Source organism: Sinohyriopsis cumingii, chromosome 13 (genome assembly GCF_028554795.1).
Source record: "Sinohyriopsis cumingii isolate HCF-2022 chromosome 13, ASM2855479v2, whole genome shotgun sequence".
NCBI lineage: Eukaryota > Metazoa > Mollusca > Bivalvia > Unionida > Unionidae > Sinohyriopsis > Sinohyriopsis cumingii.
The window spans coordinates 27,059,650-27,085,751 of record NC_142973.1 but is presented as its reverse complement, the minus strand read 5'-3'; the positions used below and the strand labels follow the sequence as shown (position 1 = coordinate 27,085,751).

General features: G+C 35.3%; 1 protein-coding gene across 3 annotated transcripts in view; it reads left to right on the top strand.

Annotated features, from left to right (window-relative positions):
- Window positions 1–26,102, top strand: part of LOC149785092 (myosin light chain kinase, smooth muscle-like) — a 112,861-nt gene that overhangs the window by 51,277 nt on the left and 35,482 nt on the right. For 2 of the 3 annotated variants that reach the window (XR_016425362.1, XM_089978837.1), the window contains exon 1: window positions 7,825–8,147. The exons of the other annotated variant lie outside the window; for it this stretch is intronic. Coding sequence is in view for 1 of the 2 variants with exons in the window: in XM_089978837.1 (XP_089834963.1) it covers window positions 8,092–8,147 (56 nt within the window). In the remaining variant the exon portion in view is untranslated. Of the gene's footprint in view, window positions 1–7,824; window positions 8,148–26,102 lie in introns of those variants that run through there. 3 annotated transcript variants of the gene reach the window in all.

The window sequence follows — 26,102 nt, the reverse complement described above, 5'->3', positions numbered from 1 at the left end:
CTGTTCTAAACGTTTGCTTGGGCCCAGAGTGGCCGAGTGGTCTAAAGCGCTCATCGTTACGGATCACTGCCATCTAATCTCTGTCTGCGTGGGTTCGAATCTCGGGTTTAGCCAATGTGGGTATGTGAGAAAGCCTGCCAGTAGTTTCTCGCGGGTCGGTGGTTCTTTCCGGGGTTTTCCCGGGTTCTTCCTCCACTGTTAATGTGCTGAAAAATGGCATTAAACCACATAACAACAACTAAACGTTTGTTAAGAATCCTGTCAGTCTCTTGGCATTCAGTTCATCCTTTTTAATTCGCCAAGACTACCATAACAACACCGATGCTATTAAGAACTTCTCGACCAACATATTATTTCGCATCTGTTTTTGAATTTAGGTAATCAGGTAGATTTCTACTAACAACCTCTATAAACAGCATAAGTACCCAATGAATTACAGATGTCAACAATAAACACGCACGAGCCATTTCAGCAGGTAAGGAAAGCAGAAACGTTAATATATGAATTCCACCTGCAGTGAAAGATCGTTTACTACACATGAGGAGAGTGAATTTAGGAGTTACATGGTTGATTTTGAAATTGTCAAATCGAAAATAGAATTTATAAAATTTGATGTTGAATTGCATGAAGAAAAAAAAGATAGAAGAGTTATAAAATGAGAGTAGTATAGAAACAGACCTTTGGGAAGAAGGGTGCGTTATTTTTATGTAAATTATGAAAGGAATAAAACAAATTTTTGGGGGAAAACAGAAAAATTTAATTTTAATATATTATTATTATTATTATTAAGGTAAATACAGTAAAATTTGTCATTAAAAGTCAACCAAAGGACTAACAGAAAGTGAACTGTATGAGTAGGTAACCTCCTTTGTATATGAGTATATAGGTAGCAAGTCTTGTTGAAAGGAAATTCGTATTCTTGACATTTGCATAAAGGTGGCTGCAGCACAGAGGTATCCGCTTTAGAATCGATGACTACTGAGAAGCAGAATTCACTGCTTTGTTGCTGTTATTTTTTTAATATATTTCCTGTTTATCTTATTATTAATATGCTTTTACCTGATAACGGTTTCATTAACAATTTCACTTTATCAACAACTGCATGAATACAGACATGTCATCGAAATTTTTTGTAAAAATAAACACAAACGTCATGTGGAAAGCTTTCGAAGATTAGCCAACAACTATTTATTACCAGGAAACGATACAAATTTACCACAACACTCTGTAAGGTTTCAATGAACACGAGAAAGTTGTCTATCAATAAAATTGGAGTTTATCACTGTATGCAGGGAACTAGATAACACCGAGTTATGATGTTCCCTGTCAAATGTCAAATAATATTTAGAGTCTTGCGTACAATAACCTTGAGACTGTAGAAAATGTGTGTGCATAGTCTGAACCATAATCATAGCCTCTGACTTTATTTAAGATGAACTGTAAATTTTGTTCCAATGTTACAGTTTTATCTTTAAAGGAGAAGCATGTCCTGATGACGATGCAGACGACTTTCAAACCTGTTGTAGCAGCGACATTTAATTCCTTTAAACAAAAATGTGTTTTTCTGTTTGTTGGCAATGTCAGCCGAGTGATAAGACAAAATTATATATATATATATATATATATATATATATATATATATATATATATATATATATATATATATATATATATATATATATATATATATATATATATATAATGTCATCCAAACGCATGAGGATTAATTCATGCCAGTCAACAAGGACACCCTTATAACCATCTTGTTGGTTTTTATATTTGTGTTTAAGCTAAAACGTTGAGAGGGAATCAAATACTAGAAAAGAGAATTATCACAAAATAACCTTTAGGTCATAAAGGAAAATTTTAAATTTGAGTATGACAGCCAATAACCTATATCAATCATAGTAAGAATTATCTTCAGACCCTTTATCAATGCAATCGCCTTTGTCTGAAAAAGGGTACCACAATATTTAACTTCCAAATATAATTGTTTGAAAATACCACAATAGCAGGAAGACTTATGGGGAAGTGTATAAAACAAAATGGAGATAGCATTAAGAACTATAGTTATCAAATTTATGCAATGATATGAACTATAACATATCAAAACAATATATAATATATAATGTCTTCTAAAAGAGTTAGTCGAGACTAGATTTGTTTTCGAAAACAACATATGCTCCAACTGATGACAAAAAATTGAAGTCCATAAAAAACCTGTTAAATGTTTCAAATATCAAATAATATGAAAAACAATTGGATTATATTTGTATATTCACATTATCATACAAAGCAACCACTTTTTCCTAGGTCGTGCTGTCTAAGTGTAATAGTACTAAACCGATTTTTAACAAGTCCAACATTACAAAATAAAATTAAAACCAGGTGTTTTTTTTTAAATCACAAAGTGATACAAATAGTGTAAAACTCTACAGTGTTTCTCTATTGGTGCTGACAATATTTTAGCAAATAATCTTATTCCAAGAAGTTTATAAAACTTTCACAACAAGGCGGTATTATTTGGTCATGTACATACACATACAAAATTTTATAATGTTGAATCAATTGTATCTTGTGAAACTGTGCCAACAACATGTCTTGAGAAACTGAAGAACAGACAGCTATGACCAAATTAAAATGTCCCACCACTACCACCACTTGGAGTGACTGGAGTTAAACATATATTATAGGAATTTGGGAAATTCAGAAGCACATTCCAGAAATAATTAAATTTAAGATTGAAAGACGCTTTGAAACATAAATATCATCACGATGTCATTGAATCAACGAAAAGATTAGTTTTACAATTTCAAAATACGCGTAGAAAGTTATATTGAAATTAATATACAAATAGACACATCCATCATGGCTACATGAGTAATGGTATGGACATTTTTCTATCAGAAAGTGTCATAAGCAATTTTGAGTGGACCGATAAACTGCAAAAGATTTTAACGGAGAATTAAGACATATGAACGAATACAATCTTACTCTGAAATATGAAGTTTGTGAGTGTTACGTGGTGGCGGTTATCGTTATCTAGGGGATGATCGACCTCGGTGTTATTGCCCGGATCGAGTGGAATAAAACTATAAAACTATGAGATTGATGGATGGAATGAATGGAGATCTGATAAGAGCTATATAATAGAACAACAGGAGCTACCGTATAAAAAATATAACAATTAGATAAACAAAATGAAATCGCACAAGACATTTGAAGGATAAAATTTTACTAGAAATTAATTACCAACAATTGTTTAGAAAATGCAATTACCAGTTCCGTTTACACAGAGATAACAAATTTCGTCATAAAATCGAGTGAGAGTTTTCGAACTAAATTGTCCATCAAAATTGTATATCCCGATGTTTTGGTTGCGGGGCACTCCATGGTCAACACCGGTAGTAAGCTGGGGTTGATTTATCCATCTGACTCCCTTGTACTGCACCTACAAAGACTTATCACTTTCCGTCAGCCTCTTTAATGGCATATGGATCGTCTTACTTCTACTTTTCCCGCTGCGGTGTTGTGTATGGAGCTGTGTGGTGCTATCTCCTTGTTAAATAAGATAAATTGATAAGCATGCAATGTAAATATTATGCTATGTCCTAACTACATGGACAGAATATTATCTCCTCTCTCGTTACTTCAGATATCGTTATATTGTGATTCAAAATGACTCTAACATCTAATACGGTTCTCAGGTCGCACCCTGGCATTTCATACCAAATAAATTCTAGCTCAGTTCTTTCTACAGTACAGGAAGCTTAATGTATTTGTCTAACGGGACTATTTAGGGACACAAATCTATCTATAGCATAGTCTAGTGACGTAATAAGCCATTACGCCCCTGCCGTGTGGACTATTAATCACTATCCGGACTAAGTTTCGGCTCGATAGCGCTCTAATGATAATACAATCGATTCTCGGTTTTAAAAATTTTTAAAAAATTCACATCTTAGTTATACAAATGAATTAACAAAATTCAGTTCATGTCTTAACTACAATATTTGCTAACTAACAATTCATTGGCATAACATCCTATCAGCTTAAGGATACTATCAATTCCTTGCAATATCATTCGCATTACATTTAACTGAATACATTTAAACGATTATCTCAAGACTTCTATCAAGAAAATGATGTTTTAAATTATTAGAATACACGAGTCATATGACATTCAAGACAAATGAATTCAAGCAGTTATCTTCAGACTGCCACCAAAAAAATAATTTATGAAATTCTACGGTAAATAAAAATTAAAACAATGATCTTCCCACTCATATCAAAGAAAATTTTTATGAAATTAAGGTACGATAACTTACTCTATTTTTCCCTTGTACAAAATCGCCTCTTTGCTCTTTTAAAAATCGTCTCTCAAGACTTCCAATTACACGTCCCTTGGACATTTTATTTTACAATATAAAATACTTCCTTCTTACCTCGGAGTCACGATTTCAGCTAGACTGACTGATTTTGCGATATGGAACATTTATAAAACACGAAACTTCGCCTGAAAAACACACCTCAAGCCGTTACTTATACAATCATGATCTAGGTTTATTTAACCGCCAAAAAAGTAACACACGCCAATCTTAGTTTGGAATATTCCACATATTGCTCACTTCCCTTAATAAACACATCTCTGAAAAGTTTAAATTTACAAATTTTTCATCAAGTACTAGCACGGTTTTTCTGCTACATTTAAATTCTTGGCATTTTTGACCATCAACATAAATTTCCGTTCTTAACCAGATATAGTAATCGGACGGACCTCATTAAGAATCAATTACGCCCCAATCAGCCCGATTAAAAACCGTATCCATAACATTGTCGTGGATTTAACACGGTCCATAATCACACCAATCAATTTAAATGGTTGTATCGCTTTGACAACTGAACTTTCACCCAGTTATGTGTTGCGATAACATCTACAAAATTCATACTATTACAAAGAGTGACAACGTTCACCTTAAAGACAGCAATGATAATGGGGAAGACAACTATGGATATTTTTAGAATACATTTCAGACTTGTGTTTATCAGAATCCATTTTACTTTTTGTTGTATACATTTCATGAAGTGAATTTTAACTCTGAAGTGACTACATTTTAAAATCGTGCCAACGGCGAACACATTTTTTTCTTCGTATGGATACAAAAGTCCTAAAGGACAATGAGACATAAGTATCCGTATAAAATATTTAAAAATAGCCATTAGTAATATTTCACTACACATACCAAGACGTAAGACATTCACTGTCAGGCTTATATTAGAAATGGATTTTTTTGAATGGTTCTGCTAATATTTAAACAAAAGAAAATATAAGACATTGTCCTGGCTCCCCTTAATATACAATCAACTCTGACAGAATCTCCATCTTTCCAGAGTTTGACTTGCGAATATACTGGTTATGAAACACCTGTAATCCGCAATCTTACACAACCAAGGCCAGCTTAATATGTACAGGGGGACTCGGTTCTTAGGGGCTGAATACCAGGCAAACTTTCTAGGACAAGAATAGAATTCCTTTCATCGATTTAATTGTGGAGAAGTCACTCTAAGACCTGCACTGAAGGATATTTTTTTTTTGGGGGGGGGTAAATACAAACATTATGTCCGAATCCACACGAAAGCAACTGACTCAGTTATTATTATTTATTAGTTCTGTACTCAAGATATAGGACATAACAGAACGCACAATATCTTGAGTACAGAGAAGAATAATCTACATATAATTTCTTTGATAATTTCCTTGTTCTTTTCATCTTATTATTTTTATCTGGAAACAGAAAAGTGGAAAATAAATCAATACTTTTGTAACATAAAATACTGTTCATCTACTCGGTAACGTTTATATCAGTGTTCATAATTTTGCAATTATAACTATATCGCTTTATGACAATGTTAAAACATTTAAAAGTTTGCGCAGTCCTTAAATCCCATTAAGAAAGTATCGAATTTTAATGGTAGTGAATATTTTTTTGGGACACAGCTAAATCCAAGATATCAGTTTCTAATATACAGACATTTTTAAATAATAACTGAAGAAAGAGTCAATTTAAAAACTGACTTAATTGATTAGTCTGTGAAGAACAATCAACTCAAAGTATCATTACCTCCCTGCTACCACAGGGGCTTGTATCGTTACTTACGAGTTACCTGTCATACATGTACTATATAATAACTACTTACTGTATAGTACTTGTGTGACAGGTAAATTGTAAGCAACGATACGAGCCCCTGTGCCTGCTGCAAGATTATATTCCGATGATTTATGCATTTTGTATACTTTTGCCTATGGAATCTATTGTTTTATGAATGGAATTTTTATAGCCGCTAGCCGCTAGCAAATCACGAAATGAAAATCTTTCAATATTTTGCTCAAGGAAACAAACATTTCTTCATATATCTCTACATGTACAGCAGAATAACAGCATTCATTCATACAGAAAAGAACTCCATGTGAGAGGAACAAGAGCTAGTGCAAACCAGTTGTTTTCTGTTTTACTAGCTGAAGCTGTTAGTGGTTATCAACAGGAACTTAGTTACCTCAGACCTATAGAGTATCCCGGACTGTATGTAGTAACGAGTTTAACTCTCATGACCTCGGTCTGGTCTGTACGCATAGTAGTAAACAGTGCATCAGCCACAGCACTTGAATACTGCAGGCCGCGTAAGTAATAACGTCATGCAACCATAGACGGGCTTCTTGCCAATTATCACTAGAAACAATGGGGGCTTTTGGGGGTGGCTTAGATTATTAAAAACAGCTCTACTGATATTTTATACGCGAGAATCTGAACATCACCAAGAAAAACAAGAAAATAGACGTCACACAAGAGATTCTGAAATTCACTTTCTTCTAAACAGTCATAGTTTGAACAGTTCCTTTTGATTCCTTTTAATTATTACATAGGCAGTCTTGGCTGTTATAGCTCACAGCATAGTGCCATATTAATGATTACTGCAGAGTTCTCTTTACCCGATATCCTTTCAGTTTTATCTCAGATGTATTAAGGATGGTCGTCTATGAAATTTGTGATTATTTCACATTTCACTTATTGAAAAATTTATATTTTGACATAGTGCATGGTTCAGGCGATTCAGAATCACTTAAAATATTTAGGTTGTTGCTTATTTTATGCGCTAGTCTCATTTGAATATCTATCAGTTTTATCTCAGACATGTTAAGGATGATCGTCTGTGAAATGTGTGATTATTTCACTTGTATATCCACCAGTAACGGCCATTAAAGAGAAACGATAGAGGAAATATTACCCAGTTAACAAATGTACATGGAATAATGTCAAAATGAATATTTCAATATCATTAAATCTGAACAGTTTGAAAACCATACATTCCTTTTATTGGGTATCAAAACAGTGTATGCTAATGATTGGTCATTTAGTCGCCTCAGCCCCAGACCATACAAACAAATGTCTGCCGATGTCCATGATTACGGCTCAATATTATTAAGATCACATCGAAACTCTGACACAGAAGAGGACGTAAGGCCAATTAACGGCAAGTCGTAAATTGCTAATATTTTGCCAGGATGTCATGCACTTTCGTTAACACATTCATTTTCTTTACAAGACTGTTCTTACATTATTAAAGTTGTATAAAATGTGTTGTTTTAGTATTCAACAAGAAACAGAATTGCAATCACGATATCGTAACAGTGTTTACAGTGCTGTGGCGAGACATTTTTAAAAATAGTATTTAATATAGTGTACAAAAGAGCGGAATTAATTACTGAGCTTTCGTTGTTTCTCTGACATCTCCCACATGCGCCCCTCTTTGGCCTATAAAGCATTGGTAAACATCGAAGTCTTCTCAGTTAGTGTGCAGAGCACCAATATAAAAATCTGAATGTAAGATTATACCTGAAATTGGACGTAACCACAAATATTCCGTGTGAGCGTCTACACGGTTCTGAGGAAATTCAAAGAAACAGTCTTGTGGTCTGTGGAGTTCTTGATGAAATGTGGAATGTTGGATTCGTTTAAGATCACGTTTCACGAACCTTTCATTTAGTTACCGAAATGTGCAAGACAACGCAGCTGGTTCAAACAGAATGTGCAAATGTTGAATGTAATGGGAGTTTTCATCGATGATCAAGTATGTCGATATAAATTAAGGTAAGATAATTGAATGTTTTTCTTTTTATGTAACTATTTGATAAGTGTACGAATGCGAGAAATAAAAAACGAAAACTATTTTTGACATTTGATAAACTATTTCAAACAACATTCAGTTTCAACTTAAAAACAGTTTAGCATACACTATTCTCTTTCGTTGTAATTATATATATATATATATATATATATATATATATATATATATATATATATATATATATATATATATATATGTATGTATGAATGCGTGTGTGTGCGTGCGTGTGTGTGTGTGTGTGTGTGTGTGTTGATGGAGATTAATTAGGTTAAAAAAAACTGGCATATGGATTGATGGATGAATAGTTACATTAAGAGACAGACATAAAGACAGATTAATAGATGGATAATTAGATAGAAAAACATTATGACCAGATCCATGGATGCATACGTTCATACTTTGTAGGAATATCTATTTCTCGATCACAGTACTGGACATAAGAAGTATAGGTATGTATATATATATATATATATATATATATATATATATATATATATATATATATATATATATATATATATATATATAAATGCAATAAACTGACAACGAACAGTGCGAAACTAGTATCTAACAGGCCTGAGCGCTTTCGACTCTTTAATGAGTCTTTTTCAAGGCAAATACAAAAAATAGACAAGACAAACAAATAAAACAGAAAAACGGTTATGTTTGCGAAACTTTACATGGCTGTTTCTACAGCAATTAAACCTTTTAACTTTATTATGTTTCAACTAGTTTATTTCAGATTGTTGCTGATACTGGAAAATATTTGTATTGACCTAGAAATTAACGAGCCATAACAACATCTGTTATTTTATGTAAATTTACTCTAAATTAAATAAGGATAAAAAACGACTCTCTGCAAAACTATACAAAGTCAGAGAAAGAAAGCTTGGAAGTCATGATCTACAACTAAATCACTGTTGTAAAGAAACTTTAGTTGATGAAATTTCTTCTAAAAACAAGGTAAGAAGAAAAATCGCCGTAAAAGGAAGAATAGTGGTCAGTATCTCAAAGGTAGAACTTATGGAGGCAGAAATAAAACTTTTATCGAAGGGTTTGAGTTTCTGTCCCCGTCCGAAGATATATGACAGAGGGAAGCTGATAAAGGACACCGAAGAGATTTGCCGCCGATTAAGACTCAATGCCCATTTTGCCTTGCAGCCAATAAATAAATCAGAGGAAAATACAAGCTGCGACCAACCCATATTCAAAAAGAAAAGTAATTGGACTCCACCAAAAAGTTCAATTCCAAGCCTAGAAACCTTTATCAACTCAGTTGAAAACGACACTTATCGACACATCAACCATGCTAACAGATACTCTAATTTGACAAAAGAAGAAATAGATGCCCTACACTCACTGGAAAGCAGAACAGACATCATAATTACGTCTGCAGATGAGAGTTCCGCTGTGTTCGTTATGAATAGGGAAGACTACATCAGTGAAGCAAGTAGACAACTAAGTGACGGTAGGTTCTATCAAAAACTAGACCATCATCCAACACTGGAATATGCAAAAACCATCACTAATATTATTGACGAGGCGTACCAAATCGGGCACATATACCAGCAAACGAGAAACTAGTTAAGTCCAGAAAACCAAAGGGCATGTAGATTTTATCTTCTACCTAAAATCCACAAACAAGGAAACCCAGGCAGACCTATAATCACCGGTAACAGGCATCCCACAGAAAGGATATCAGAATATTTGGATCATTTTATGAGACCACACGTTCACAAATTACCATCATATCTTCAGGACACGACCGATTACCTCATGAAAAGCAAAGCAAGCGAATCATTACTTCCAGATATATTGCTTGTTTCCTTAAACGTCACATCTTTGTATACTAACATACCGCACAACGAAGGGATACAGGCGTGTAGAGAAGCATGGAAAAGTAGAGCTGTAGACAATCCACCCACACACTTCCTAGTCCAATTCCTGAAGCTTGTCCTAAAACTCAATAACTTTGAATTTAATGAAGAAAACTATCTCCAAATTAATGGAACCGCAGTGGGTACAAAATGGCCCCTTTGTATGCTAATATTTTTATTGGAAGACTGGAGGGTCAACTTTTAGCATTGGTTGAACTTACACCATACCAGTAGGTATGCTCTATCGATGATATAGAAATGACGTGGCAACATGGAAGGGAAAGTCCGGATGATTTTGTATCAAAGCCAAACAACTTCCATCCCTCAATAAAATTCACGGCAGAAGTCTCCAAATCAAACCACGTCTTCCTGGACACAACAACCAGACTGACTGAGAACAAACTCCATTTAGACATCTACTCGAAACCATCCTACAAACACCAGTATCTCCTCCCAAGCAGCTGTCATTCAGAACACTGCATTAAGAACATCACATATAGCCAGGCACTGAAGATACGCAGAATTTGCTCCGACGATGAAACATTCCTGAAAAGGTCTGAGGAGCTATCTAAACATTTAATTTTCTGAGGCTACGACAAAGACCTGATTACGGAGGCAACCCAAATGGCTAAACAAATTTACCGCTATGACCTACTAAAATAAGGAGAAAAAAAAAGATAAGGCTGATAGGATACCATTTATCCTGGCCTACCATCCAGACAACCCCAAAGTAGGTAAAATCATCGGGAAATACTGGCCCATCGTGGAATCTTCGGACGCACTAAAGTTAATCCTCCCTAACTAACCTGTAATAGCCTACCGGAGACCAAAAAAACTCAAGGACATCCTAGTCAGGGCGAAGCTAACGCCAATCACTAATCAAGACCACCCTAGTCAATCTGGCCCCTGTGGCGATAAAAGGTGCAAAACCTGTCAACATATGATAGAGACCAGGACATTTTCTAGCACAGTGACATGAGAAAAACTGAACATACAAAAGGTGCAAAACAGAGAATGTCATTTATCTCATCACATGTAAGATCTGTAGCCTTCAGTATGTCGGATAAACTGAAAGTTACACAAAAGTATCAACCTTCATATATCTGATTTGATGATAAAAAAGCTGTACAGAAGCCCAGTCTCAGAACACTTCTCCCCTGGCCACACTTTCAGTGATATAACACTTATTGCAATTGCTCACAGCCCCAACTGAAGTTCACAAACCAGGAAAGAAAAGGAATCTTACTGGATACGCCGCCTTAGAACATTGAAACCAAGCGGTTTAAACCAAGAAGACTAGAAAAAGACAACCATGCATAAATAAAATTATCTTTTGCAGCCGATACATTTTCTTTTAAATAATTCTCTAAATTTGCTTAATAGCATATGACTAATATTAAAATGAAATATCCGGGATATAATTTGCGCTTACATAAATTTACATAAAATAACAGATGTCGTTATGGCTCATCTATTTTTAGGTCAATACAAATATTTTCCAGTATCAGCAACAAGCTGAAATAAATTAGTTGAAACATAATAAAGTTAAAAGGTTTAATTCCTGTAGAAACAGCAATGTAAAGTTTCGCAAACATAACCGTTTTTCTATTATATTTGTATGTCTTGTCTATGTTTTGTATTTGCCTTTGTAAAAGACTCATTAAAGAGTCAATAGCGCTCATGCTAGTTAGATACTAGTTTCGTACTGTTCGTTGTCAGTTTATTTCATTTATCTTAATTAATCCCTGACACACATGTTCCTTTGCTGGATCCAGTATATATATATATATATATATATATATATATATATATATATATATATATATATATATATATATATATATGAATATGAATGAAGAATCATGTACATAAGTTCCCACAACTTCAGGGGATACGAAAATGGGATCACACAATATACTACGTTATTTAAAGCATGAACATATACACACACGCAAGCACGCACGTACGTACACATACACACACATCAGATCTGATCCAAACAGAACAGAAACCACTGTTTCTGACTGCAACAGCTGTGATCTGATAGTTGTTTTTGCCCAGGTTCAGTTCGTATTTCGCTGCCAGATGTAAAGATAAGTTCAAAATCTTTGATTATAAAATATGTGACTAAACTAGAAATTAGAAACACACTCTCTCGCTCGCTCTCTCTCTCTCTCTCTCTCTCTCTCTCTCAACGAGGTATCTTATAATTTATGAATTTATGGCACCTGAGATCTTAGGCTATGCTAGATTCCTACGCAGGAGTACCGGTTTCGATTTCTGGATCAGGCCGGTCGTCTGCCGTGCTGTGTCCTTAGGTAAGGCGCCTTTACTCTCATCGCGCAACAAAAACTAACTTAAGCAAAAGACCTTCAAAGGTATGACTGCAGCAATTGATACACATTTAATCAGTTGTAAGTGCACCCTATAGTAGTCTTTAAGAAAATAAAAGCATTATTATTTTTTTTTCTGAATTTTCCAAGAAATTTGCTATTAAGTTCAAAAGAATCATATTAATTTGATTACCCTAGACATATACGTTCACAAGGTTAGGGAGCCTCGGATGAGCGTTTACAGAAACCGGATATTGAAATATGCTTCTATTATTAGTTTGTCCGTTGTAAAAAAAAATCATTTCATCAATTTTACATCCATTGTTGTCTGAGGTCTAAAAGAGACCACAATAAAGGGAAAAAAAGGATATGAAGGTAGTTAGACACGAAGAAAAATATTATACAAACATTGATTCATTTGTTTTGGCCTCTATAGGAAAGTGAGACTTTTCATTTTGCTTCAGAACTTCATTTAATACAAAACTTGTTAGCAATATTGAATCTAATTCTTCTCCCTTTTTATACTTCTTTCCACTTCTCATTTGATTTACATATCAATGTCATGGATGTTTTGATTAAAAGCTAAATTAATTTTGTGATCAAATATAATTATGGCACAAAGTGATTAAAATAAAACATTTGTCAAGCATGAATATTTCTGTGATAACCGAGATATTATTATACTTAGATACGCTACATCGATTGGACAGACAGGTGTATATTTTAATTACGTTAATTAAGTTTCAAGAGCTCGCTAATAAGATATTCTCCGCTCACAAACAATAAGTACGTGTTTTGTTTGCTATTAGATTAACACGGAAGGCGAAAGACTGGGCAGTTGAGGATCCAGAGGTCGTTCAGAGGTTCAGTAGATCCTCTCATTCTCAATTAGATTAATAAACTTGTCTGCGGAAACAGTCAGCAATTTTGGCCATTTTTCGAGAACAAAAGAAAGATCTTCCCTTCTTAAAATGGAACAAACGCGAGGGAGGAGGTCGTGAATCTGCCTCTGCTTCCATACACACGAGGAATATCTGTTTCATGATCAAGATAGATTATCAAAAAATCGAATTACTCTGAAAGAGTTATTTAGCCTATTAATATTTTTTTCTGAAGCACGTACTAATCACAGATTGTTTGTAATACCTCAGTAGTGTTTAGTCGATGCCTTAATCCTCGTTGAACATGCATTGTTCTATTCTACAAGGAGAATCCAAATATTTTAAAATTTTCATCCCGTACGCTGCTCTTTCCTTGTTTTTAGGGGTGTGGGGGTGAGGGTTTGGCCTATATCCCGATAAACAAAATATCATCATCTGCATCTGATAGTAAGCTTCAGATTCTGCAAACGGTTCAGTAAGTATATAAGTTGATAAGACCACACATGTCTGGCAGTTATCAAAGACCGTCGGTCGTTGTGCCTACTGAAGTTTAAACCGTGCGTAATACTACTTCAAACAGCATATTTTTTGTTTTATTTGCTCATCTGGGACAGGCTTTCAGTTGTGTGGGTGGGGTGGAATGCAAACAGGTCGGGTGTGGGTGTGTTGGCTTTGGAGAATGGAACGTGCGATATACTGAAGATGCGCAGCATTTTCACAAAAGAGCTTGAAAATTACTTTCGAATTATCTTTACTGAATGTCAGAGGTCAGAATTTAATGTGCCTTTAAATCTCGCAAAGTTTATTATTCATTCGGACAAAACTTAAGAAGATGTTCATAAAACAGGTCAAACATCTCATTCTTTTGCTTCAAGTTAGACTACGGACCTCGAGAACAAACCTAATCTGGCTTGCAATATTAACTCGGTGGAAGAAAAAAAGCACAGACCCCTTTCCTGAAAATAAGTAAATGTTCATCCAGAAGGCTGTATATCCACTTTAGTCGGGAAATCATTCTTTATAACTACAAAAAAAGACTCGATTTTACTTTGCTTTTTTAAAAGGCAAAATCCTTCGATTTGCAAGAATTTGTTTATTTTCTCCCATTGGTTTGGTGCTATTAGCAGCTGCATTGCTACATCGTTAAAAGGAAGTTCATACAACTTTACAATAATTTGAGGACAGCGGCACTTACAAGTTTAGATTGTTCACATAATGCTTAAAATGTTATATTTTGCCAAATTGATGAATTTTTATGCGAAAATGAAGAGATTCTGTTTTCGTTAACACAGTTCTTGCACGGATGGATACAGTGAACATTGCGAAGTGTTAATGGAGTGGGGTTACTATATCAACAGGATAGAAAACTCCAACAATATTCAGAGCGTAACATCATTAAACAACATATCTGAATGATTGTGAGCTTAACTGTAAAGCTTTTAGATGCTTGTTTTCATTATTTCTGCATTCAGATGTGGATTTTTTGTCTGTTGGCACGCAGACTCTGTACCCTAATTTCGATTGTCCCTTCATTTCAGTTTACATCCGATATTAACCAATGTATGATATCTCCATCGTTTTCAGACATTATTATAATTGTGACGACACTCAAAATTACAATTTAAACAATGTTATTGCTATATGTAACAAATCGTTCTTCTTCAAAATGTGTACCATTTTTCCTTGATTGTAACAGGTATGATACGGTATGGGTAACAGAATGTCAAGTAAAAGGTCATGTAAGTTCAGTCACTAATAATTTACATGATTCTTTTGGAAAATAACTTATACAAAAGAAAGTTATACTTCATGCAGGCTTGTTGCTTTTTGAGGTTCATTTTTAAACATTAATGACGGCGTCTTTTCAATGATTATATACCAATGTATAGTAGAAGGTCAACAGTGTTGACGCATTAAAAGACCTATTGGTTATGATGAGAGAGAGAGAGAGACAGAGAAAGCGGGGAAGAGAGATAGGGGGAGGGAGGAATGGCAGAGGAAGAGAGAGACAGAGAGGAAGTGAGGAAAACGAGAGAGAGAAAGTAAGAGAGAGAGAGGGGGGGGATGGGTGGGTGAGAGAGAGTATGAAAAGCAGAAACAATAAAATAGGCTTATATATGGAAATACGTGTCTGAAAAACATGTATTAGGCATACATATATCCTTTCTAAGTGGAAACATAAATTAGTTCCAAATGTGGCTATAAAAGTTAGTACTGTATACAATTGCTCAAAAGTTGAAAATACAGCTGTACTTTTAATTTGAAAAAATTGTTCACTGATACTGAATTTGACACAACCCTGTTTTTATAAAAGAGATATGGCTATTTTCCGTTTCAAATTTTAATTAATTTAAATTTACAATTTACTCATTTAGTATGCAATATTAATAATTCTAAGATTATTATAATGTCCAATAAAATCAGATGGAATTCAAAATAAAATTCTGAAAATGTCAGCTTTGTCAATCTCTGATTCAGTGAAAAATGTAACAGTAATACGTCTTCGGGTAAACTAGAGCCATTGAAATCAGCGAATGGGGTTTGAAATTCATTAGGGAAATTAAAAGAATTGCTCAACAAACTATGGACCCATATCTGTTTTGTTTGCACTTTCCAGAAGGACCGGAAAAAAATTCAGAAAACATTCGTTCGGATATCTTAGCAAGTACAAACTCCTCCATAAATCACGATCAGATTTCAGACAAATACATTAATGTCAAACTGCCTTGACAAAACTTACAGAATAGAGGCTATTAGCGATTGAATCCGGAGAAGTTACTGGAGTAATCTTCATAGATTTTAAAGAGGCATTCGATTTGGCTAACCATACTTTGCTCATTACAAATCTATCAGCATTCAGGTTTTCTACGACTCTGTTCCTTGCATCGCATCGTATCTTACTAACCGATTACAGGTTGTTTGTGTTTTCTACGACTCTGTTCCTTGCATCGCATCCATCGTATCTTACTAACCGATTACAGGTTGTTTGTGCACGTAAATATATTTCATTTTAGAGTCATAATCTAAGTGGTGTTCTTCAAGGTTTTATATTAAAATGGCGCCTATTTTATCGTTTATTACTGACTTAGTTTTGTATCCAGTGCAAGACTGATCTTCGCTGACGATCTCCACACATCTGGTAAATCTTTAAATTCCATCGACAACAAAATTCAAACCGGCCTTCTATAGTTGAAAACGATAGTCAAATTTTCCATTTTAAATATTGGTTGAATGTACTTTAATAGGATTCAAATACTTGTAAATATTAATAACCGTATCCAATCCATTATCTTTTCTGTGTTTGTTTTTTTTTGTGTTGTTTTTTGTTTTGTTTTTTGGCTCGGCATTTAACAACCCCACCCACTCCCAGCCAAGTCTCAATAGAAACAGTTAAATTCAGGAATGATTCCAAAAATTTCTTTGGGAACTGATTTGCTCACAATTAAAATGACATAGACATATGGCCAATTTAATTTAGTATTGTTGGATACTTTGATTGCACGTTTCCATGATTTGGATTTCAACATGGCAACATCTTCATTTCATAGGACAAATCAGACATCATTAAAAATGTATTGGTGAAAAACCATGCATCCCGGTTGATTGATACGTACGTCTTTGTTGACTGACATGACTCCTATTCCGTAACATATTCTTCATCGACTTGCCTTATTTAAACATTATCTGGAGAGAAAATGGTGATGTAGTGAGCAATGTAATTATTCAGAATGTTGTCACTATAATTACATGGTGGGTGGGAGTTTCAATTTCAGTTGATTTAGCAGGCTTAAAGTTGCCCCCCTGTAAACTAATTAATTAAATGTTACATAGTTTACATTTCGACTTGCTTGTTTATTTTACAAAACGCTGCCAAACCCGATGGGAGAATATGAATACCAATTTTCAATTCGAATATTGTTTAAAAATATTTTAATGATTGATCGAATGTTAGTTTCAACTCCAAGGACTACATCTTGCTGTGATAATAATGTACTACCGTATATACCTGAGTATTGCACACAACCGAACCTCCAACAGCGTAAACTCGAATCTGCCTTTCGCATGCCCTTACAGAGTAGAGTCTATACTGCCAGCAGGAAATCAGAACTTCAGTTTAAACATAATGTATTGCCATAACTAAGGAAGTTATTGGGGTTGTGGAACCAGTACTCCAGCTTAGATACATCATTCCGCACGCTAAACGAGCTCTCAAGAGAGAAACAGAGAGTTAGGTTTAGGCTGTTGAAGCTGAATAAATCCCTTCTTTTTAAAATTTAACACGCACATAAATAACATTACAAAGTAGATATTTCATTGATTGCTGAAACGTCGGTATTTTCAACGCCTGTCTTCCATCATGATGATCTTTTCTTCTTGTGTCAAGCCGGATATTCGTTCGCCAAACACTTACACCAGTTTTAGAAGTTTCAATTCGATTACATGTACATATATTTGGGAGGCTCTGTCAGGGATTTGAGATACTACTACAAGTACTACTACGACTACTACTACTACCAGTATTGCTATCGCTGCTGCTGCTGCTACTATGTATGTGAGATGATTTTATTGCGATAATTAACACCGATTACATATCATATAAATCGTATGACTTCATACTACTCTGAGTTGTTTTATAGTTAAAACAGATTGCACATCATCTCAGTTCTATAACTTCTTAGAAGCTTAATTGTTTTATATTAAATCGACATTGTTAAAACAGATTACACAACATCTCAGTTGTATACCTTCTTAGAAGCTTAATTGTTTTATATTAGATCGACATTGTTAAAACAGATTCCACATCATCTCAATTGTATACCTTCTTAGAAGCTTAATTGTTTTATATTAGATCGACATTGTTAAAACAGATTACACAACATCTCAATTGTATACCTTCTTAGAAGCTTAATTGTTTTATATTAGATCGACATTGTTAAAACAGATTCCACATCATCTCAATTGTATATCTTCTTAGAAGCTTAATTGTTTTATATTAGATCGACATTGTTAAAACAGATTCCACATCATCTCAATTGTATACCTTCTTAGAAGCTTAATTGTTTTATATTAGATCGACATTGTTAAAACAGATTACACATCATCTAAATCTTACAGATTCATGTAAACTGAATTATTTAATATTAATTTACAGATGCTGAAAATAGTTGTTGCTGAACCATTCTGATGAAAGGCAAGATCCATCCCATAAATTCACAAATTATCGTACACTGCCCTATTTGTGTACATTACTGTGTTTTCTGTACTAGGTACTTACTATCGCATACAAATAGGTTTGTGGTGTTACGACTTTACAATTCTATGTTTAATCGCAGTGGGGAAGGGGGCAAAGGGGCTTAGTGGTTATATCATTAGACTTCTGACCAGAAGAGCGCGGGTTAAATATCCACCATCGAATCTACCTCGGTCGGCTGCTGTAAGGTGTCCTATGGTAAGGCATTTTACTCTACTTTAATTGGCACGATATAACCTTCAGTGTTGTTGTGTAGTAATATAGACCAAACTAAACAAAACTCAAATCAGTAACAGATTTTCTTTCTAATCTCACTATCACCACAGTTGGTCGTACTTTATTATCCAGATATAAAACAGACTTCTGCAAAGGCATGTGACCTACTTCCTTGCCACTACTTCCGTACGTTTCCTTCGATACTTGGAACTTTTTTTTTGGCTGTATCGTACGTTGTACCGTATTAACATAGTTCTAACAAGAAACCAGCTACGAACGGTATAAACAATGATCTGCCAGTACTGCATGGTTTACCAAGATCTGACGGGAACACTACTCGTCCCCTTTAGTCAACTCAGCAGATAATCTGATGGTGTTCATCATAATGATTTACATCAAATCGATTTAAAATGTTGCCGGAATTAAAAGGCGCCCTCCATAACAGAACGTGGCACTTTTGTTACCACATCAGCAGGTACAAACTTCTCTCCACTGACAGATAAACGCCACTGCCTGCATAGACTGTGTGACCTCGAGGTCGTCCTCGTTTTGAACTCTCGTTTCAGTAACTTTCATCCTCAAGTTTGACAAAAATAGAGAGACAACAAGTTAACATTTATTGTGCTAGAGTTGCAGTTTTAAGACTTACAGTTGCAAATCCAATGGAAAAGGAAGTAAAAACAAAAGCATGTGCGTTTTTGCCACTAATGTGCAGCTATCAATGATTATGTCCAAGCGTTTTGAGAGAAGCAAGAGCGCCATCAGAAGAACACTTTTCAGCAAGTTTGCTAGAATTAATTTTCCTGTAAATAATACTGAATCGAGAACCATGCAGAACATCCTGGTCTCTTTCCGAAATGAATCGAACAATCTCGACTAACTCGAAAAATCGTTTTGTTGGAGTCGAGTTTGTAACTTTTCTGTGCGTAGCAGCCTATTAGAGGCATGATGATCACCAATGTTAAGTACATTGGTTCAGCCGTTTGGTAAGGTATCATCGCAGCTTATTTAGATGAAACAGAGAACAACACATCTTGTAGTTACACATGTGTAATGGCGCAACATTTTTAAGAATAGTTATTCAGTGAACTTCAACTCTAGTACGTTTTACAGTACATTCTTTAGCAGTGCATTTTGTTGAGGTCAGCGCATCGTGACACGTACACATTAAGATTGATGTTTTGGCTAGGATCGCTATAGCTTGGCAACTTGTAATAATTAGTATGTTCTGGTTGGGGGGAATAAACTGAGTTTTAATTAGCGGCCCGGTTTTTTAACGGTTCGAACCGGAGAGTTGTGTATGTTAATGTGAGTTCATAGCAGTAAACTGTCCAGATTTGATTTAAACCAGAGAATATTTTAGGACTTTGCAGTCCATTTGAAACAGGTGTCATAAAATGATATTTTCCAGAATAGTTATGAATAAAGGTGGACTATATGAAGAATTTTCTGACTTATATGGGATTGATAAGAATTTGATAAGAATTTGGGCGGGTAAAACTAGTATTCCTGATTGGCTACGCCAAACGAGGATGTGTGTTTCCAGACAGAAATCAATGGTTTTAAAATAGTCCATCCAGCCCTCCTCGTAGAAGTGATCGGTTCAAGTTTTTCTGCCAGAGAGGAAAGTCTGAAGGAATCCGAGAAAAAATTAATAAGTACTTTCTCTCGTTAAAAAAAATTGTTGAAAGAACAAGGGGATCTTGAAATTTGTGAGACCCATATCCAGAGAAAGGACGGAGGGAATTTTCTGATGATAGCGAGCGAGAGGCTCGGAAAGCACATAGGAAATAATTCTGCACACACCTGACCTAACATTGGGGAAAAGAGAGGAGTCCGCAACTAAGATCTGATCACCCGAAAAGGCTAGTAGAAAAGACAGAAAGAAAGTGATGGAAACGCTGACCGACCACCAGCAGCGATTTAGAAAGGACCGGAAGCACTAGTTGATCCTGTCACGCCGGCAATCTGAGTTCGATCGGTCACTCAATCATATGATGAAATTTGTTCTATCAGTAAAAGAACGGCTACATGAAATTCGCATCATTTTGTAAGTTTGTTTCTGAGAGAAAGCGTATTATTCACATGTCATTGTTTTGTTATGTAATTTATTAAATTGTATTTTACATACGGGGGTCTTGTGTTATTATATTCTATATCTCTTAATTTCACGTTGTTTTGTTTTATTGTTTACTCGAGCCGGGTAATAACACCGTGGTCGATCGTCTCCTAAATAACGATAACCAAAACTGAATAGACCATGCTATCACCTCAAACGCATCCATTCAATAATTCTGTGATATTGGAGATTTAAAAAAAACAAAAAAGAGCAGATTTTTTATTTGAACTCACATTCTTATTTCAGCTACTGAAACATATAAATGTTGTTGTGGGTTTCCATGCCATTTTCAGCACAATAGTATACATGGCGGCCAGTAAAACTGGTGGAGAAAGAACCCGGGAAAACCCCAGTAAGAACCCTCGACCCGCGGGAAGCTACTGACAAGCATTTTCATATACCCACAATGGCCTAGCCAAACCCACGCGGACAGAGGTGAGATGTCAGCGATCGGTTAGGCGAGAGTTTAGACCACTCACTCACCCGGGGCCGCGAAGAATAAAAATAACATCTCTATGACCTTGACAAGTTGATATTTCATGGTGTTTGGGCCAACATACAACTGATTTCACTTACTTAATGACATATTTTGGGGAAGTGTGATAAGGCCAGCTGCGCTCTAGTACTAGTATTAGTACCCTTACTCATACCTCGTGGACAGGGTACGAACATGAGCATATACGTGTCAATGGAGCAAGCCGGGTGTGATTCACACCCGGTGCACTTTTAGCCTACTATCAACACTTTGAACATATTCCTTGCATATAATGCAATAAATTGAGCAGTCCTCTTATTTAATACCGGAAGTATCGAAAATCATTGTAAAAACAGTTGTAAAATCTCGTTTACCTTTTTTCCCGATATTTTCGTTTACATCGTCCGCAATATTAGTTCAAATAATGATTACTTCCGTTCTCAGCCTCGTTTGTTTGTGTGCCACATAAGGACATTGAGGCCTTATTTGGAAACGTAAACAAATCGTAGTAAAAATATGGCGCGGTTTGAGTCAGAAATTCTGCGCATTAAATGTAAATACGGTTTATCGGCAACTTTGAAATTTCGCCAAGAAGCCATTATTCGCCACTTGATTCATAATAACATAGAGTAGAATATCCAAATATGGTGTGGCAAGCCGTACGTAGAAAAGGGGTCACGGCGAGAGTCTCGCGTTATCTGTCATGGCGGATACGATGAGGTTAGTGTAACCATGCCAGTTTATTTTATCGTGTAAGGGCTTAATAAATTCAAAATAAGCCAAACTTTCACGGCATGATTATACTTATGTAGTAGATTTCTACACTGTCTGTTTTCCTGACTTTAGCGATGATTTTTTTTTGGTTCCATTACATGATATGGGATCAGCCACAACAAATCAAGTTGAGGCTACGACATCGTAGCTAGCTGCGCTCCAGAGTCATGAAGAAGTGATTGGGTCACATGAGAGAGAGAGAGAGAGAGAGAGAGAGAGAGAGAGAGAGAGAGAGTAAATATTCAAAAAGGTGAAGAAAGTGCACCATTAGTAGTCGTGAAAATGCCAAATTGGTCATTAATCAATTGACCCAATAGAGAAGGAGAGAATGAACCGTCTACACCTTTTTAATTAAGTTTGTTTAAATCCGGCTTTTTTGTTTTGAAAAAGTATCTCAGTAATTGAAACAGGATTCCATAGTATATTGTTAAATTTCATTAAAATATGATTTAAAATGTCGATGTTATAAAGACCTGAATTTGTATATGTCATATAATGAATTCTCTATTTGTTCTCTTCGGCAGGCATGTTTTTATTATGCCTCGCGTTACGGCAGGTAACCAATTCACCTTGTTGCTATAAATAAAATTTTATATAAATTACCCACAAGACCTGGAGTGTACTGTGATATTTGCTTTCAAACAGAGCGTATACTCTGCACCATCGCCGATAAGAAAGCGCCTGTTACCTATGAGCCGACGTAGCGGACAAAAGCATTCAGAAAGTAGCCGTTGAAATTTTAATGTCATATGTTCAGAATTCCAATTTCACGCGTTATATTAAAAATGCTTGTCCTTAAAGTTCCATTTTCCAGGTCAAGATTTTAGATTATATCTGTTGAATTAAACAGTAGTGGTTGAAAGTTATATTTTCTATGCCGAGGTTTTATATTGTGTCGTTTGAATTACACAGCGGTGGTTGAAATTTCAATGTCATACGTCGAGAATTCCTAATCTACGTATTGGTTCAAAGAGTTTATGATGAAAGTTCCATTTCATATGTTGAGTATTTAGATTTCATCCGTTGAATTACACACAGCTGGTTGAAATTCGATGTCCAATGTCGAGTGTTTAGATTGTATCTTCTGAATTACACAGCGGTTGTTGAAATTGTATTGTCATATGTCGAGGATTTCAATTTAACATGTTGAATTACATTGATTCTGCTGAAATTTCCATTACGTGTGTTTAGTTTTTAGATTGCATCTGTTGAATTACACAGCGCTGGTTTGACTTTTTATTGTGCTTGTCAGAATTTTTATTTTTAAATGGTGAAATGATGTGTTGCTGTTAAAAGTAACATTACACAATCTCCACTTTAACAGTTAAAAATAATATCGAGTATTAAGATACATCATTCGTGTATCCAGTTATGAGGCGCCAATGCATTTCATGCACTTTCAGTTTGAAAGTTAACATTCACAGGTCGAGAATTACTCTGAATTTCTTCGCTAGAGGTCACTCTCGTGAGCGGACCGCGTTATGTTTTAAAAAGGAGGCTGCTTCTCGTTGCTGTGGAATTCAACGGATGAAATCTAAATACTTGTCATATGAAATGGAACTTTCATCACAGTTACATACAATGTGTGAATTAGGGCTTCTCGACATATGATATGACATTTTAACCACCGCTGTGTAATTCAAAATATACACTGCAAAAACGTCGACATAAGAAATTGAACCTTGTACCACCACTGTATAATTCAACATATAAAATCTAAAATCTCAATCTAGAAAATGGAACATTAAGGACATGCAGTTTGATCCAACACCTGATATTGGATTTCTCGACATACGACATCTAAATTTCTAATGCAACTTTCTCATTGGACCGGATTTTGTCCGCTACGGCGCCTCATAGTTATCTGACAATTTAAAATCCAATTTAGGATAGTATCTCCCACTAACTGTGAGGTCACGTTTGTTTGTTAAGAGTAACAAATTAGTTCCAAACGTTTGCTCCCAATTACTTTATTTTCATGACTGCTACGGTCGTCAAAAATATCTCTTGTTTGTAATTTAAGTTAAGCACAATTCTTCGAAAAAGGAATGTGCTAACGTGTGTTTGTGCAAAGCTTAAAATTATCCATGCTTGTTGTAGCACAACCGTTCTCAAATCTTTATTTTCGGAGGTGCATAGTTTTGGCGTTCTAAAGCTTGGAAGTATGTAAGGATTGTTATGGTTGGGGTGGGGTGCTCCCAATATTTTATTTAAACTATTATAGAAGTTCCACCCAGACTCGATTTTGGTTGGAAGTTAAATTAGTGAAAGATAAATGTAAAGCTCCGAGTCCCCAGTCAGCAATGCCGACGGTTAGATGGTTAAATATACAAAAAGGGTGAGGTTCAATGAATAACAATTTAATAACAATTCAATAATCAAACGATTCAAACTCCCAATTACACTCTTTCCGCTCGATCCTTTAATAGCCTATTGCATCACTTGATAGCAGTGTGAGATCGCTTTCAACCTGTCCTTGTATATTACTCATCTGTAATATTCTTCTCTCTCCTATTTCTCCCAATTCCTTCTCCTCTTCCTCCCCTTACTTTCTCCAAATTCCTTCTCCTCCTACTCGACTTGTCTATACCCCGTCTCCTCCTCCACTTTCTCCTCCGGAGTCCTTTTCCTCCTTCTCCACCTTCTCTCCACCGACAAGACTTCCGTCGACTTCGACTGTTTCGGCTAGTCTCACTTCCTCTCCAACTCTTGAAGACTCGGGACTCAATCGAACCCGACGTTCTGTGTCCCCTAAAAAGCTTCCTTTTCGAAACTTTTTCTTTCCTTAGAATCTACTTCTAGCTTTTGCCGCCAAATTACTTTCTTTTTTTCTCTTTTTTGGGGGGCACCAGACAGATGTCCCCCCCCAGTTTCAAAACAATAAAAGTGTTTTCATGTTTCTGTGTTTCCCCCCAAGGTGCGTGTGTGTGTTTTTCATTTTAAAATAGGATTTTGATCAAAATATTTATAATTTTCGATAGGGTCTTACTTTTCCCTAGTATATTCTAAAGGTTTATTCATCCGGCAATGGCTTCTATTGCCCAGCCGAATTCCCTTCTCTTGTTAATTTCAAGTGACCTTTGTCAAAGGTCTCCTGTGTCCTATGTATGATATATGTGTAGTGCTATTTTGTTTGTATGTTATAGATTTATGTGTATTATTGTTTTTAGATAGAGAGAGAAAAAAATAATTAAATGCTTCTCCCTCCTCTCGTATCTATATTAATATTTTCAGTCCTAATTTTAATCTCTTAAATTTGTATTTATAATTTCAGAATTTTACATTTAATTTAGATTTCAGATTGAAAGGGAAACGGTTGCATTTCTACGGTAGTGGAAAATAAATCAATCCTATTGTTTTTAAAGTGTGGTAATAGTGAGACGTTTCCCGTATTTATATTTGTGGTAGACAACCATGCCCTGCTTTAAGAAACCGCATTTATTGTATTTTTGTATACCTCTCTTAGATTGGGGCATATCCACCATTGTTATTAAATTGGACAAAAGATCACCTAAATATTGTTATTTAGAGGGGAAAAAACACTTTGGATTGGTTATTTTTCTGTAGGATCTTAGGGTAACCATGCTCACTATGTTTTTCCCCGTCTTTGTGTCCTGCTTGTCCATTTCCTACGCATTAGTTTTTCTTAAGACTCTTTCACAGGCTTGTCCACTTCGCGTAGCAGCCATATGACTTAGCTCTGTGACGTATGTGCCTCATACTTCCCCCATGCGTAGGTTCCCTGTCCCTCTATATAACAAAAGAAAGTTAAAGGAGCATTTTTAGCTCCCTAGTGTTTATTGGTTCCCAAATAGATTTTTTAAAATTATATTAAAGGATGATAATTCTTGTTTTTTTGTTTGAGTAATTTCTGGGGTTGAGGGATGAACTGAAGTCTCCTGCCCGTGTACTGACGGAACATACCCCTATTTGGTCAGTAAACCGAAGCCCCCACTCTCATTTATTGATTTGTTATTAATATTGGGTATCTT